Source organism: Erinaceus europaeus, chromosome 2 (assembly GCF_950295315.1).
Source record: "Erinaceus europaeus chromosome 2, mEriEur2.1, whole genome shotgun sequence".
NCBI lineage: Eukaryota > Metazoa > Chordata > Mammalia > Eulipotyphla > Erinaceidae > Erinaceus > Erinaceus europaeus.
The window spans coordinates 42,040,682-42,057,676 of NC_080163.1; the positions used below are offsets into that span (position 1 = coordinate 42,040,682).

Genomic DNA, 16,995 nt, shown 5'->3' on the forward strand with positions numbered 1-16,995 from the left:
ATGCATATCCTCTGAACCTGCACATGTTTATTTAGGCCTGCTTTCTTGGCCCCCACAAATAGTTTTTAAAAGTAATAATATAAAGCTATTTTCTTCAAAGTCACCCGATCATGATATCTGCTGCTAATTACTTGCCTTAAAATAACTAATACTGTAGAGGTTACTTACTACTGGGTTAGACCAAAATTTCAAAAAAATAAATAAAAATAAAATAATAAAATAAATACCTGGCCAAGAACCAGGACATTTCTCACCCCAATGGGCATGTCCCAAGTCCAAACCCCAACATCACATCGAAGCACCACAGCACCAGAGTGAATTCTGATGATGGAACAATACTATGGAGTCTTTCTTTCTCCTTAATTTTCCCTCTCTCTGTCTCTCTCTCTTTCTGTCTTCATATACAAACTCTTAAAATGCAAAAATTGGCCTGGGATTTGTCAAATCATATGCATGAAGTCTTAATGCTAAAATTACAGAAGCCAGATCGCCTACCTTCTGCACCCGAAAAATAATTTTGGCCCATAATCCCATGGGGTAAATGATAGGGGAAGATGACCAAAGGATTCTGGACGCCAATTCAACCAGGACCCGAAGTGTCTGTCACCAGGAACCTTGTTTTTATACCATCACTGAAATGAAGAAAACTATGGAAAGCACTAGAAGAAATCAAGCACTGTTTCTCTTACCTGAGAGAGAAGAGGATAAAAGTAAGGATACTTGGAAGTAGTAATGGGTATGGGTGTGGGTATGACTTAGAAAGGAAGTGAAGGCAGAAACATAGGAAAAAAATAAGGGGAAATATAAATATAAATATAGATAGCTATAGATGTAAAGGAAACCTATATCTGTGACCTTGGGAGAACTACTGCAATTTACAATGAAGGGAATGGGTATACAGAACTCTGGTGGTGGGAACAGAGTGGAATTATTCCCCTATCATTTCATAATTTTGTAAATCAATTAAATCACTAATGAAATTTTGTTTTAAAAATTTAAGTCTCAATGCTGAAAAAAAAAAAAAAAAAACAGGGCAATAAGGTTCCAGAGTGGAACATCACCTAATTATCCCCTCTATTATTCAACATAGTCTTGGAAGTCCTACCCATAGCAATCAGACAAGAGAAAGAGAGTAAAAGGATAAAGATTAAAGATTGGAAAAGAAGAAGTCAAACTGTCACTATTTGCAAATGATATGGTAGTATACATAGAAAATCCAAAAGAGAGGCCTGGGCAATAGCGCAGTGGGTTAAGCATGCAAGGTATGAAGTTCAAGTACCTGAGCAAGGATCCTGGGTTCGAGCCCCCGGGTCCCCACCTGCTGAGGAGGTCACTTCACAAGCAATGAAGCAGGTCTGCAGGTTTCTGTCTTTCTGTCCCCCTCTCTGTCTTACTCTCCTCTCTTTATTTTTCTATCCTATCCAACAAGAACAGCAATAACAACACCAAGGGCAACAAAAATGGGGAAAATGTCTTCCAAGAGCAGTGGGTTCATAGTGCAAGCCCTGAGCCCTAACAATAACCAATAACCCTGGAGGCAAAAAAAAAGAAGAAGAAAGAAAAAGAAAGAAAGAAAGGAAGGAAGAAAGAAAAAAGAAAAGAAAGAAAGTCCAAAAGAATCTAGTAGGAAACTCCTGGAAATTATCAAGCAATATAGTGAGGTGGCAGGCTACAAAATGAGTGTATAAAAATCAGTAGCCTTTCTCTATTCAAACACCCAACCAGAAGAAGAAATCCAGAAATAGATTCTATTCACCATAGCAGCAAAAACAATCAAATATCTAAGGATAAACCTAACAAAGAAAGTGAAAGACCTTTATACTGAAAACTATAAGACTCTTCTCAAGGAAATATGAAAAGATACAAAGAAATGAATTAATATCGTCGAAATGGCTAGAGAGATATCTGGAGGGGGGAGGGGTGTGGGCTGTTGCGCACACACCTAGGTTAAGCACACATATTACCAAGCTCAAGGACCAGGATTCAAACCCATCTCCCCACTTGCAGGGGGTCCACTTCATGAGGAGTAAAGCAGGTCTGCAGGTGTCTCTTTTTGTCTCCCTTTCTATCTCCCTGTCCTCTCTGAATTTCTCTGTGTCCTACCTAATAAAAATTAGAAAGGAAAAAAAAGGAAAGAATGGCTGTCATGAGTGGTGGATTCATAGTGCCAGCACTGAGACCCAGCAATAACCCTGCTAGCAAAAATAAATAAATAAATAAAATAGATACAAATTGCATTAAAAAATAAAAAACAAAACTTCTTACATATCATCTGTATCACTTTAATAGTATAATCCTTAAGAACAAGAAATAGTATATCCTGTGTTTTTTTAAGATTTTATTTATTTGTTAATGAGGAAGGGAGAGACAGAGAGAAAGAGAGAGAGAGAGAGAGAGAGAACCAGACATCAATCTGAGACATGTGCTTCCAGGGACTGAACTCAAGACCTCATGCTTGAGAGTCCAATGCTTAATCCACTGCATCACCTCCCAGACCACTACATCCTATGTTTATCCCAGTGATTTGAAGGGCTCCATAATGGGCCACACTATCAACTGTCTCTCCTACTGAAGCATGCTGGGGAGTCTTGGCAGAAAAGAGATATGCTTTGGATGAAGCAGCATTTAAGATGGCTCCTCTTTTTAAGACTCCAGATGGATAAGGATGAGGGTGGGGCAGCAAAGGAAGAAAAAGGCACAGGCAACTAAGACACAGGTGTTTGACACCTCCATGTGCTCATACACATTTAGTAACTTTATATAGATTTTATTTTTTATTTGATAGTACAGAAAGAAATTGCGAGGGGCAGAGAATACAGAAAGGGAGATAAAGAAGCATCATTCATGAAGTTTCTCCACTGCAAGAAGGAATCAGGAACTTGAACCTGGGTCCTTGCACATAGTAACATGTGCACTTTTCCAGGTACACCATTGCCTGGCCCCATAAGCATTTAGTTGACTAACACTGAAACAGGAAAAAAAAAAATAGCAGAACCACAATACTCGAAAACCCTGAAATGATAAGATTGATAAGATGACTGGGGAGAAGTATATTATCCAGATTTCTTAGGCTTCCTTCATAAACTGTATGAAACAATGAGAATTAAAGTTTTTCTGTCTCAAAGTCCAAGTTCATTCAGAGACACTAGGTAGTGGTTGAGTGATTGGGTACCATGATTAGCTAGGCAGATATGAGGTTTGTTTTTTTTTTAATTTTTTAACCAGAGCACTGTTCAGCTCTGGCTTAAGGTGGTGCAGGGGATTGAATCTAGGACTTTGGAGCTTCAGGCATGACAGTCTGTTTGCATAGCCATTATACTATCTACCCTCTGCCCCAGATATGAGTTTATGGGTCCTTTACATGCCCTGATCTAGGGCAAGTCACCCAACCTATAGCTTTAGTTCCCTCTCTGGTTACAATAAATTGTTATGTGGGATAAATGAAATGATGATATAAGAAAGTGGGCCCTGAATATGTAATAATACACTGAGCTAAAAGCTGGGCTTGAGTTTACCTGGACATTCTCTTCGGTAACCTCAATTTCAGCAGTATAGATGTAGTCAATCAGCTTACTCAGTGTCTGCCCATCCACATCCTTGATTTCGATCTTCTTGGCTTTACTCTCAGACATGTCACCTAGAGTCAAAAACAAAAACATAATGAGCAAGACCTAGGCAATAATTTTCTGTCCTATCCCATCTACTCTAAGATGTAGACATAGAGGAAGATAAACCAGCTGACATTAAGGTCATATTAACTTTGGGTCTGTGATTCCCTGCAAATCCAAGCATTACCCACTACATCTGTTGCCTCTTCCTATTTTGAAGGCAATAACTTGTTAAATAAAAAATTTCTATAAACTTCTACACACAGGGCAGGACAAGTGAATAAGATTTGCACATATCTTCAAGAAACGTATGTTCTAATAGTGTGTGTGTGTGAGTGTAACTAATTGTAGGAAAGCAATAATTATTAAAACAGTGTGTGCTACTGTAATAAAAATGGACACTGGGGTCAATGGAACAGAATCAAGAACCCAGAAATAAACCTACACATATACAACCATCTAGTATATGACAAAGGAGACAAGACTATTCAATGGGGAAAAGAAGTTCTCTTTAACAAATGTTGAGATAACTGGATAGTCACATGCAGAAAAGTGAAACTAGACCACCACTTAACACCATACACCAAAGTCAAATCAAAATAGATCAAAGAAACTCCAAAATACATTGAAGAAAACATTGGTGAAACACTGTATAACTTTTACATCGAAGATATATTTGGAGAAACAACCTCATCAGCCTATGAAGTGAAAACAAAAGTAAATAAATGGAACTATGTAAAACTAAAAAGTTTTACACATCAAACACAACTACACAGGAATTACCAGGCAACCCACTAGTTGGGAGGAGATATTTGTACATCACACATCCAATAAGCAACTAATATCAAACATCTATAAAGAACTGGTACAACTCAACAAGACAAAAAAAATAACCCAATAAAAAGGGGGCTATATTAAATGACTAATAAAAAATTAGAAAGAAGGCCAAAGAACTGAATAGACAGTTTTCTATAGAAGAGATACATATGGCCAGAGACATAGAAAGAAATGGTCCATTTCATTATTATTAGAGAAATGCAAATTAAAACTATACTTGGATTCCATCTCACGCCTGAGAGAATGACTTCCATCAATAAGTCAGTAAATGACAGGTGTTGGAGAGGAGAAAAAGGAGCTCTGTTACATTGTTGGTGGGAGTAAAAACTGGTACAGCCCCTTTGAGAGACATTATGGACAGTCCTTAAACAAATAAAAATGGAATTACCTTATGATACAGCACCCTTAGGCATTTATCCAGTGGATACTCAAACACTAATTAGAAGGGACATATACACCCTGTGTTCATAGCTACATTATTCACAATAGCCAAAAAGTAGAAGCAGCCTAAATATCCATCAGCAGATGACTAGCTAAAGAAGTGAGAGACCCTAATAAAACCTTAGAAAGAAATTAACCAATGAATTAAGACAGCAATGGCATCACATCTCCACAGTTCTGAGGCGCCTTTCTTCAGCCAGTCAGCCTTCTACTTATAGCTCACAGGTTTATCTGGAGCCAATTTCATTCAATAAGGGCAGCACATTTCCAGAGGAAAAGACAGGCAAGATATAAGAATGTGGCACACTGTGTAATGTGCATATACTACCATGTGCAAGCACCAAGATTAAAGTCCCTGGCCCCACCTGAAGCAGAGGAGGCTTCATGGCTGGTGAAGCAGTGATACACTTTCTCTTTTCCTCACTTTTCCCCATCCCTCTCTATATCTCTCTGACCTGTCAAAAGAAAGAAAAAGATAAATTATCACTGGGGGAGTCATCACACAGGCACTGAGACCAAGTGATAACCCTGGTGACAATGCCAATATAAAGAAAGAAGGGAGAAAGGAAGAAAGGGTGGAGGTAGAGAGGGAGTGGTAAGGAGGGAGAATGGAAAGAAGGGGGGAGGGAAGGAATGGGAGAGATGGGGGGTGGTTATGACTGCAGGAACAGGAATTCAGGAGCTCTTATGTGAGTGTAAAAATAGGGCCTGGGCGGTTGTTTTCACTCTGGAATTTGTGCACTGAGCCAAGAAGAAGAAGTACAGTACAGCATGTGGGCTACAGACACCCACCTCCAAGTTGCATGAACTGCACAGTTCCTCCACTAATGTATAGTCCCCATCTTGACACAGTTCTAGATGTGAATGACTTTGAATAGGAGAAAACCAGGGAAAGAAACCATTCCAAGCCCTGGCTGCTCCTTTCACCACCAGATCAGATAGACCAGAGACCTTCCAATCTGTCTGTCTTCTCGGTTCTGGTAGAAGACAAAAGACAGAGAAAAGGCTTCACACAAAGAGCCCTGAGCAGAATGAAGAGGCAAAGTATAAACAGGGAAAGAATTTCTCTTCTACGCTTAACTCAGACTCTCACAATCTCTCTGAGTTTACTCCAAGAAACTAAACCACAAACACAAGGAAATCATAAGTTAAACTTATCTCTCTAAACAACTATTTGATAGTTTACTAATAAGGTTCAGTTGTCAACTACATTGCTAAAGATAATCAAAGATGGCTAATTCTCCGTTTAAAAACTTGGACCTTTTAAAAAAAATTACAATCGTGGTCTGGGAGGTGGCAGAGTGGATTCTCAACCATGAGATCCTGAGTTCAGTTCTTCCCGGCAGCACATGTAACAGAGTGATATCAGGTTCTTTCTCAATCTCTCCACCTATCTTTCTTATGAATAAATAAATAAATTTTTTTAAATTACAGTCATTTATAAGGAACCATAAAACACCTAGAATTGCCAAAACAATCTTAAGGAAAAGAAACAGAAATGGAGGCATCACACTCCCAGATCTCAAACTATATTATAAAGCCATCATCATCAAAACAGCCTGGTACTGGAACAAAAATAGGCACACAGACCAGTGGAACAGAATTGAAAGCCCAGGACTACCCCACACACACACCTATGGACATCTAATTTTTTATAAGGGGTCCCAAAGTACTAAATGGAGGGATGAGGCTCTCTTCAATAAATGGTGCTGGGAAAACTGGGTTGAAACATGCAGAAGAATGAAACTAAACCACTTTATCTCACCAGAAACAAAAGTCAACTCCAAATGGGTCAAGGACCTGGATGTTAGACCAGAAAGTATCAAATACTTAGAGGAAAACATTGGTGGAACACTTTCCCACCTAAACCTCAAGAACATCTTTGATGATACAAAGCCAATTGCAAAGAAGACTAAAACAAAAGCAAAGCAATGTGACTACATCAAATTGAAAAGCTTCTGCACAGCAAAAGATACCATCACCCAAATAAAGAGACCTCTCACAGAATTGGAGAAGATCTTCACATGCCACACATCAGATAAGAGACTAATAACCAAAATATATAAAGCACTCACCAAACTTAGCAACAAAAAAGCAAATGACCCTATCCTAAAATGAGCAGAGGATATGGACAGAATATTCACTACAGAAGAGATTCAAAAGGCTAACAAACACATGAAAAATTGTTCCAGGTCATTAATTGTCAGAGAAGTGCAAATAAAGAAAACAATGAGATACCACTTCATCCCTGTGAAAATGTCATACATCAAAAATGACAGCAGCAACAAATGCTGGAGAGGCTGTGGGGACAAAGGAACTCTTCTGTACTGCTGGTGGGAATGTAAATTGATCCAACCTCTGTGGAGAGCAGTCTGGAGAACCCTCACAAGACTAAAAATAGACCTCCCATATAGCCCAGTAATTTCTCTCCTAAGAATATATCCTATATATATTCATAAAACTCAATCAAAAAGATATGTTTACATCCATGTTCATAGCAACACAATTCGTAATAGCTAAAACCTGGAAGAAAACCAGGTGCCCAACAACAGATGAGTGGCTGAGAAAGCTGTGGTATATTTACACAATGGAATACTATGCAGCTATTAAGAACAATGAACCCACCTTCTCTGACCCATCCTGGAGGGAGCTAGAAGGAATTATGTCCAGTGAGCTATGTCAGAAAGACAAAGATGAATATGGGCTGATCCAACTCATAAATAGAAGTTGAGAAAGAAGAACAGAAAGGGAAACTCAAAGCAACTGAGTTTGGAGTAGGGCACCAAAGTAAAAATCTCTGGGTGGAGGGTGAGGGTAGATGTTCAGCTACACTGGCGGGGGGGGGGGGGGGACACAGACTTTTGTTGGTGGGAATGGTGTTAATATACACTCCTATTAATTTGTAGCCTCACAAATTACTATTCAACTTATAAAAGAGGGAAAAATGGATTGAATGTCTCAAACTTTTTGCTACATAGACCATAGCTCTGAGTATATGTTCCTTCAATCTAAGCACTTAAGACTTCAAATTAGTAATCAGATTAAATTTTTCAGGAGTCAGGCGGTAGCACAGCGAGTGAAGCGCAGGTGGGGTGAAGTGCAAGGATCAGCATAAGGATCCTGGTTCAAGCGCCCAGCTCCCCACCTGTAGGGGAGTCACTTCACAGGTGGTGAAGTAGGTCTGCAGGTGTCTGTCTTTCTCTCCCCCTCTCTGTCTTCCCCTCCTCTCTCCATTTCTCTCTGTCCTATCCAACAACAATGACATCAATAACAACAATAATAATCACTACAACAATAAAACAATAAGGGCAACAAAAGGGAATAAATAAATAAATAAAAGTAAAAGTAAAACTTTAAATAAATGTTAACAGAGAGCTCAAATTGTTAATACATTTCTAATAATTATTTTCTCTTTGAAATATTAAATCTCCTAAAAGCTTAGACCAGGGAGAACAACACAACTGGTGGTGTTCCTTTACAAGACACAGCTATAAGTAAATAGCATAAAAGGACATAAATTACGGCAAGGTTTTGTATGCTACAGAAAATCCTAACAATGGGATTTTCAAAGTTAACCCAATTGCCAAATAATTTGGTTATAGCTATAACTATCTATTGCTTTCTTAAACCCTAAGACAGCAGGAATCTTCTCCTTTCTCTATAAAGCCCGTATTTCTCCCAGTCCTGAAACTGCTAGGATCACTTTCCTGCATGCTTCTTCCAACTCATACCAATTGATACTGTACCTGCTCATCCCAACCAAATCAATGCAACCAGTACCACCTCAGCATGTTTCATTTTGGACTGCGTCCAGAGATGTCAAGCATGGAATGTGAACCTACCAGCTTCATTACTCTGGTGAGACCTTTCCTAGTTCATAGGACTTCTTAAATTCATTTTGGGTGATATACTTCTCAACAAACCTCAAAACCTAGATATAGACATATGAGATGAGATATAAATACATATATCCAGAAGTTGGGGGAAAAACATATACCTTAAAGCAAAAGTGCACAGTAGTTTGCAGTAATTCAATAAATGAAGCAAGCCAACAGAAAGACCTAAAAAGACACTACAAAGTACCTACTGAAATATTTTCTACTTAGACCTAGATAACCTCCTCACCTACCTTCTTTTACACAGCCTTCAATCACTCCAAAGCTAACCTTATTAGACAAAGGATTACAAAAGCTGAATAAGGGCAAGAGACTGGCATACTTTAATGATGACTCTTTAGTAACTACCAGGCCACCCCATCACTTGGGGCCCTAGTCAAGGAGTCCTGGGATTCCCACACAGACATGATGGGCCTAGACCTCTCACAGATCCCTCTTACCACTATCACTGGTCATCTCCATCAGGAACAGCATAATGGACCCCTATGTGGACCCCTATAGTACCTTGCCCTCAATATGGGTCAACAGTGGTAGGGACTGTTCCATTCTCCGAAGGGAGGTTGGATAGCATACTCTTCCTATCAACCTAGGATGATGGATCCTGAAATTGGAACATCCTGGAATGTTCCTAGCCATGACCACAGAATGTGAGCTCAGACCTACAGGGATGCAGAGATTACATAGGCTCCTGTGCTGACTATGGGCCCCAGATAAGATCAAGGGGGTTACAATTAGCAATATTTATATAATTTCCCCATACTTGGGAGCTACTCTCTTCCCTGATCCAGCTTTCTGGTCCTTTTTCCAACTATGACACCCCTTTACCCCCAAACAATAGCTTAGATCACCTGCATATTAGATGTCAGGCACAGACAAAAACTAGTTGGGCCCCTTGGAATATACCTGAAATAGACCAACTAGCTTTTACCAAAATGGAGACCCCAATTTCCATCCGCAATATATCTTGCCTTTAGGTTCATAATTAATCAACAATTTTCTCTGCTTTCTATCTTAACTCTTTTTCAGCCACCAGGTTCCAGATGCTACCATGATGCCAACCGGACTTCCCTGGGCAGACGACCCCACCAATATGTCCTGGAGCCCCGCTTCTCCAGATCCCTGCCCCCTAGGGAAAGAGAGAGACAGGCTGGGAGTATGGGTCGACCTGCCAATGCTCACGTTCAGCGGGGAAGTAATTACAGAAGCCAGACCTTCCACCTTCTGCACCCCATAATGACCCAGGGTCCATACTCCCAGGGGGTTAATGAACAGGAAAGCTATCAGGGGAGGGAATGGGATATGGAGTTCCAGTGGCAGGAATTGCATGGAATTTTACCCCTCTTAACCTATGGTCTAGTCAGTGTTTCCATTTTAAAAATAAAAAACTTAAAAAAAAAAAAAGGGACACTCAGAAGTAGTATATGTGACTAGTAAGGAAGAAAAATTGAAAAGACTTGGGTAAGGGGGAGGGTTCAGATCCTGAAACATGATGGCAGAGGAGGACCTAGTAGGGGTTGAATTGTCATTGGGAAAACTGGGAAATGTTATGCATGTACAAACTACTGTATTTCACTGTTGACTGTAAACCATTAACCCCCCAATAAAGAAATTAAAAAAAAAAAAAAGAACCTGCCTGCCTATGTGAACCAAGAGATTTAGAAGCCCTTATAGTAACATGAAAACAGTGCCTGACTTGAATTATTTCTCCTGTGAAATTTGTGCTTGGGAGTCATGTTAGTTTTTTTAAGTTTGGAATAAACAAATGGAAACTCCTGAAATTGTATGAAAAAAAAATATATATATATATGTGATATGTGAGAAGTCTTATTTTTCAGGGGTAAGGGGTGGAAATAAGAGACCATTATCAGAGCTTCAAAGGAGTCTATGATCCAGAATACTATGACACAATTTTCTAGGTGATTTTTTTTCTTGCTTCTTTACATGACTCTAAAATTTCTAATTTTCTGTTAAGTGCTTAAAGTGTCAGTAAGGTATCCACAGCAACAACTCCAAACTTCCTTTGAGAACATTCATAAAGCATTCCTTACTAATGGGTCTCTCCAAAGATGGTCTGAATTTCCAGTCTGGGATACTCTCTGTGTCCAAATAGATCTATTCCAAGACCTTCTTGATTAATTCATCTATACCATAATAGGATAGTGGTCAGTGTCCAAGTGCCAGTCTCTCTTGCAAGGTGCTACACAGGCCTGTTTTAACCACAGCCAAATACTATCTTTTCTTTAAAAAATGCCATTTATTACCTTATGATTATGTAATACCACTCCAAGGTATCTATCCAAAAGATATGAAAACACTAATTCAAAGGGATATATGCACCCCTATGTTCATAGCTGTTTTATTCACAATTACCAAGGAGTGGAAGCAACCTCAATGCTTATCAACAGACTACATAAAGAAGCTTTGGGAAATATATTTAATGGAAAACTATTCTGCAATTTTAAAGATGGTATTGTATCCTCTGGGACAAGACAGACATGATTATGCTTAGTGAAGTAAGTAATAAAGTAAAAGAGAACTATTAGAAGGCTTCACTTTTATGTAGAACATTTAAAAAGTGACCATGGCTGTATTTTTCTGAAAGGTAATTACTGGACATTTTCTTTCATGTATGCAGTATAAAGAACTGAAACACATGAACTTGTTTTTCAAAAAATGTCAAACTGTTGCTAACACTTTGGGAAAACTATGATGGTTATCCTTGAGGGGGATGGGAGGGATCGAGTGGGGAAGGACACAGAGCTGTAGTGGTGGGTGCAGTGTAGAACTAGACTCCTGTAATCTTATGATCTTGTAAACCACTATTAAATCACTAATAAAAATACATGCATACCTACATACATAAATGAAATATATACTCAGGTTTCTCTTCAGATCGTATAAATCGTATAAATCTTTCACCTATCACATCAAAATGTGAAACGTCAAAAAAGTGACCAAGCTATGTCTGAGATTTTGTGCCAACTATAGTGGTTACTGAGGGCAGGGGAGTGTCACAGAACTTTAGTGGTGAGTGTCATGTGGAACTATACCCCTGTAATCTTAGAATTTTATAAACCATTATTAAATCACTAACTTTTTAAAAAAGGGACATAGTAATTTCTGCAGCAAGAGCAATATATTTGTATATGCTCCTTACTATACAACTTGGTCTTCTAAGTCAGAAAAGTAAGCCTGGCTTGAATGTGGTTATGTTAGCAACAGGGAGAAGAAGCTCTGTGCTGTGGAGATTTAGTCCACAGGAAACAGATTCTAGTAGTCACATGCAGCTGAGGTCATTCTATCTTAACCACAAGCAGCTACAGATGCTTCAAAAACCCTTTATTTCCTGAACTATTCTAACCAGTTACTTACTCCTAGGGGCTAAACTTCCAGAAAACAAACTTACCTTCTACTGATACCACCACTACTACCACTACAACAACCACAACCACTACTCCACAACTTCTGTCAAGGTTCTCTTTAGCCAAAGAAAGGAGTAAATGTTGGTGATATCGCTATCCTGTTCCATCACCTTGGATTAACTCTTGCTGAGCTATAAGCTATTCAAATATATATATATCATGCAATCACCCAATACACAGACTAGGTCAAGTCTGGAATAGTCTGGCATAAAATACAGGCAAAACAAAGATGTTATGGAATGAGCGTATGCCTGGAAGGTAATAAAGACAAACCCTCAGTGTTCTGTTTCTTAAATGGTTGATTTCATTCAAATTTCAAGTCCCTTGTCTCTTACCCTGAACATATTTCTGACCTCTTCTATTTCTACTCTCCATAAGTTCAAAGATACCAGTTGAATACCAGCCTAGTCTAATAAAATTGGACAGTAACATTTCTTAAAAAAGAAGAAGAAGAAGGAGGAGGAGGAGGAGGAGGAGGAGAAGAAGAAGAAGGAGAAGAGGGAGGGGAGGCTGGAAAGAGAACGGGAGGAAGAAAGAAAGAAAGAAAGAAAGAAAGAAAGAAAGAAAGAAAGAAAGAGGAAAAGCTAATGCAATCAATCACTACACATAATACAAGAGAAGCAGGAGAGAGCTTACTACCAAGGTTTCTTTTGAGACAGAAGTTCAAATGTCCTGGGCATAATACTCTTAGTCCATATATCCTTTAGACCTCAATTCCTTTAACACCAAAACATGGAGTCATATTTTTAACTAAAGGGTTAATGGCTTACGTTATAGACTTTAACACATAGGTACAACCTCTCATCTCCCCTTGATAGGTGTCTGGGAGACACATGTAACCCCAATCTAGGGCCTTCCCCCCACTGTACACCAGGGCCCCAATGTCCCTTTATCCCATCTCTTTCCTTCCTTTCCCAGAATCTTTTGCTTTGGTGCAATATACCATACCCAGTCAAATTTTCAAAAATGGAGTCATTTTTAAAGTATGTGTATTACAATAAAGAACCCATATCGAATAAAAACACTATAGTACAGCAAACTCATAGTAAAGGACACCATAAAAAGAGAAAAAAGTTGACTAAACACTTCCAGAAAATTAGTTACTACAGGGATTGATGTGCTAAATGAGGAGGGTATTGGGAAAAGGATCATAAATATTCCATTTTCACAGGGGAAAAATGGACAGTCAGGACTGCTGGTGTTTCCAATTACACTATGTTAAAAGCATGGAGGACAATTTGGTTAACTGCCCACATCAAATCTTCTCATAGATTGGCTGCCCTTTATCAGTCTCTATGGACACTCACTCAGACCTCAGTTTCACATTTACTAGAAGTTACTGATTTGGCTTAGAAATGGGGTTGGTATATAGAACCTCCAAATACAATGTAAACCCAAGGGATAGAAAGTAAGAACACTTTAAGTCTAAATCAGAGAAATTTAGAGTGGCAGAAGAGATAGGAAGAAAGAAAGATAGACACCTGCAGACTGCTTCACCACTTGTAAAGTGTCCTCACTGCAGGGGGTTTGAATCTTGTTCCTTGGGTACAAGTCCTTGCACATAATACTATGTGAGCTTGTCCAGGTGTACTGGGCAAGACAGGGCAGGCTGTCCAGGTGTACCACCATCCAGCCCCCTGAAAACTTCATTTATAGTAGCAAAATATTAGAAATAACTGATTTCCAACACAATAAGGAAATGCATTTTCAATTTGTGTAAATATGAAGCTACTGTATTAGAATTAAGATAGAGATATGATTTTGATATTAAAATATAGGTAAAATATATTGTTAATTTAAATTCAGCAAATTTTCACTGAGTACCTACTACATGGAAGATCATCTAGACCACGAGGAATCAATAGTGAGTTAAATAGAAACAGTTATCATGAGGGAAAGACAGAAATAGTCTGGGTGTATAGACTGACAATGAATAGTACTCAATCTTACTCTCCCTCTAAGCCTCATAATCACTTCACCCAAATCTCCCCCACAATCTTATAAAGATCAGAGGAAGCCTATGGCCCCTGGTAGAAGAACTAACTAATGAAAAGCAAGTGTGGGCTAGCCAGTATAGCCAGAAGCCAGAAGTCAACAAGCCTAGTTCCACACAATTATTGTATGAAGTTGGGCAAATTTCTTGCCTTTTTACAGTTCCATTCCTAACAAATAAGAGATCTGAAGGTCTGAAGATGAGACCAGGAGCCTACTTTTTTTTTTTGCTGGGGTTCAGTGCATGCACTATGAATCCATAAGGCCATTTTTCCCATTTTTGTTGCCCTTGGTGTTATAGCTGTTATTGTTGGATAGGACAGAAAGAAATAGAGAGAAGAAGGGAAGACAGAGAGGAGGAGAAAAAGATAGACACCTGCAGACCTGCTTCACCGCTTATGAAGCGACTCCCCTGCAGGTGGGGGAGCCGGGGGCTTGAACTGGGATCCTTATGGTGGTCCTTGTGCTTCATGCCATATACGTTTAACCCACTGTGCTACTGACTGGCCCCAGGAGTCTACATTTTTAGGAAGCTTCGTCATATGATCATAATCCAAGCCAAAATCTGACAACTAATGAACAGTCAGGACTGCTGGTGTTTCCAATTTTTTCTTTTTTTGTTAATTTGTATTATCTTAATTTGTATTATCTTTATTGGATAGAGAAAGTCAGAAATCAAGAGAGACAGGGGCTAGAGAGAGGGAGAGAGACAGATAGACACCTACAGCCGACTTTACCACTTACAAAGCTTTCCCCCTGCAGGTGGGGACTGGGGGCTCGAACCCAGGTCCTTGAGCACTGTAATGTGTGTGCTTAACCAGGTACGTCACCACCCAGCCCCCTTATTATATAATTTTGTCTCCTTTTCCTTTGTGGTGGACAAGGGGCTACATGCCCAAATGGTCTTGCTGAGATGTGGTTCATTGAAATTCTCTTCCATGAGAAAACCAGAATCTGGCCCCTAGGAGCCCCTCGGGATGTGCCACAGCCTCCTCTTTTCCCCCCTCCCCTCACACACCACCCTTGAGATTTTCCTAGTGGGGCACTAGTCCCATAAGCATAGGTTATTGTTCATCCCTCATCATACCTGTAAACATCGCACAGAAGTAAGGGCTGCAGGCTGCCAGGACCACACGGTGGGCCTCTATCTCAACATCTTCTGCCACAATCATCACATCGCACAACAGCTGCTTACTGTAAGACACCAGCGGGGGGGGGACAAGATGAGTCACAGCACCAGTCAGCACCCACCCCTAGTCATACAAGGAGGTTTTTTTTTGTGCCTCCAGGGTTATTGTTGGGGCTCGGTGCCTGCGCTACGAATCCACTGCTCCTGGAGGTCATTTGTTTCCCATTTTGTTGCCCTTGATGTTGAATAGAACATAGAGAAATTAAGAGAGAGGAGGGACGACAGAGAGGGAGAGAAAGATAGAAACCTGCAGACCTGCTTCACCGCTTGTGAAGAAACCCCCCTGCCGGTGGGGAGCCAGGGGCTCAAACCAGGATCCTTTTTTAATCGTTTTTTTTATATTTATTCATTTATTTATTCCCTTTAGTTGCCCTTGTTGTTTTATTGTTGTAGTTATTGTTGGTGGTGATGATGTCCTTGTTAAATAGGCCAGAGAGAAATAGAGAGAAGAGGGAAAAACAGAGAGGGGGAGAGAAAGACAGACACCTGCAGACCTGCTTCACCACCTGTGATGTGACTCCCCTGCAGGTGGGGAGCCGGGGGTTTGAACTGGGATCCTGATGCCAGTCTTTGCGCTTTGCGCCACCTGCGCTTAACCCGCTGCGCTACCGCCTGACTCCCCACCAGGATCCTTAGACCGGTCTTTTCGCTTTGCGCCATGTGCGCTTAACCAGCACCTGACCCCAGGATATTTTTCTCCCACCAAATTCTATACTATCCCTATCAAAAAGACTTGCCCTAGCCTGAGGTAGATACTGAAATGAACTCAGAGTATTCCAAGTTTTAATAGACCAGACATTTGTGCTTTCCTAAGGCAAACAGTGAGACGCAACTACTTTACAGATGAAATTCAGGGTTCTTCTCTGTTCCCCAACTTCATTAGTTCTGATTAAGAAAGGAACACTGGGGAAAAAGTCCGAATGAGTTAATGAATGCCTAGAGCTTGAGCACGTCAGTAAAATGTGCCAACAGAGAGTAAGTACTAACAATTCCCTGAATGGGGGTCAGGCAGTGGCACTCGTGGTTAAGTGCACAAATCCTCCTGCAGGAGGAAAGCTTCATGGGTGGTGAAGCAGGGCTGCAGGTGTCTCTCTGTCTCCTTCCCTCCATCTCCTCTCTCAGTTTCTCTTTATCTCTACCCAATAATAAATTATTTTGAAAAAAAAGAAAAATAATTTCCCTGACAGGATTCATTGCCTATAAAAGACCACACTAAGGCCAGTCAAATCTAGAGGATTCAGGTATTTCTCTTCTCATTCAAATGTAAAATGATCACCAGGGAGACTCCTTCTGAACACATAGTGCTCATAAAAACCCAGTGCAAATTTTAATCACTGCAATTATTAAGAATAAATTTCTTTAATTTTAATTTTATCTTTTTTATTTGGCAGGAGAGAGAATTGAGAGAGGAGGAGGGTAAAGAGAGAGAGAAAGAGGAGCATCTGCATCACTGGTTCTCTACCCATAAAACTTCCTCCCTGCAGGTGGGAACTGGAGGCTTGAACCCTGGTCCTTGTGCATGGTGACATGTGCTTGCCAGGTGAGCCACCATCAGGTCCCTATGAATATTCTTAATATTAATAAAACTACCTTTTGACTTATCTGTCACC

At 39.9% G+C, this 16,995-nt stretch overlaps 1 protein-coding gene across 8 annotated transcripts in view; it reads right to left on the reverse strand.

Annotated features, from left to right (window-relative positions):
• The window catches only part of KLHL3 (kelch like family member 3), a 152,138-nt gene that overhangs the window by 76,374 nt on the left and 58,769 nt on the right, over positions 1 to 16,995 (reverse strand). For 7 of the 8 annotated variants that reach the window (XM_016185783.2, XM_060178485.1, XM_016185784.2 and 4 more), the window contains 2 exons: positions 15,284 to 15,390; positions 3,516 to 3,637 (listed from right to left, as the gene is read on the reverse strand). In XM_016185783.2, the coding sequence (XP_016041269.1) occupies positions 3,516 to 3,637; positions 15,284 to 15,390 (229 nt within the window). Of the gene's footprint in view, positions 1 to 3,515; positions 3,638 to 15,283; positions 15,391 to 16,995 lie in introns of those variants that run through there. The other variant, XM_060178510.1, reaches the window with a different exon arrangement.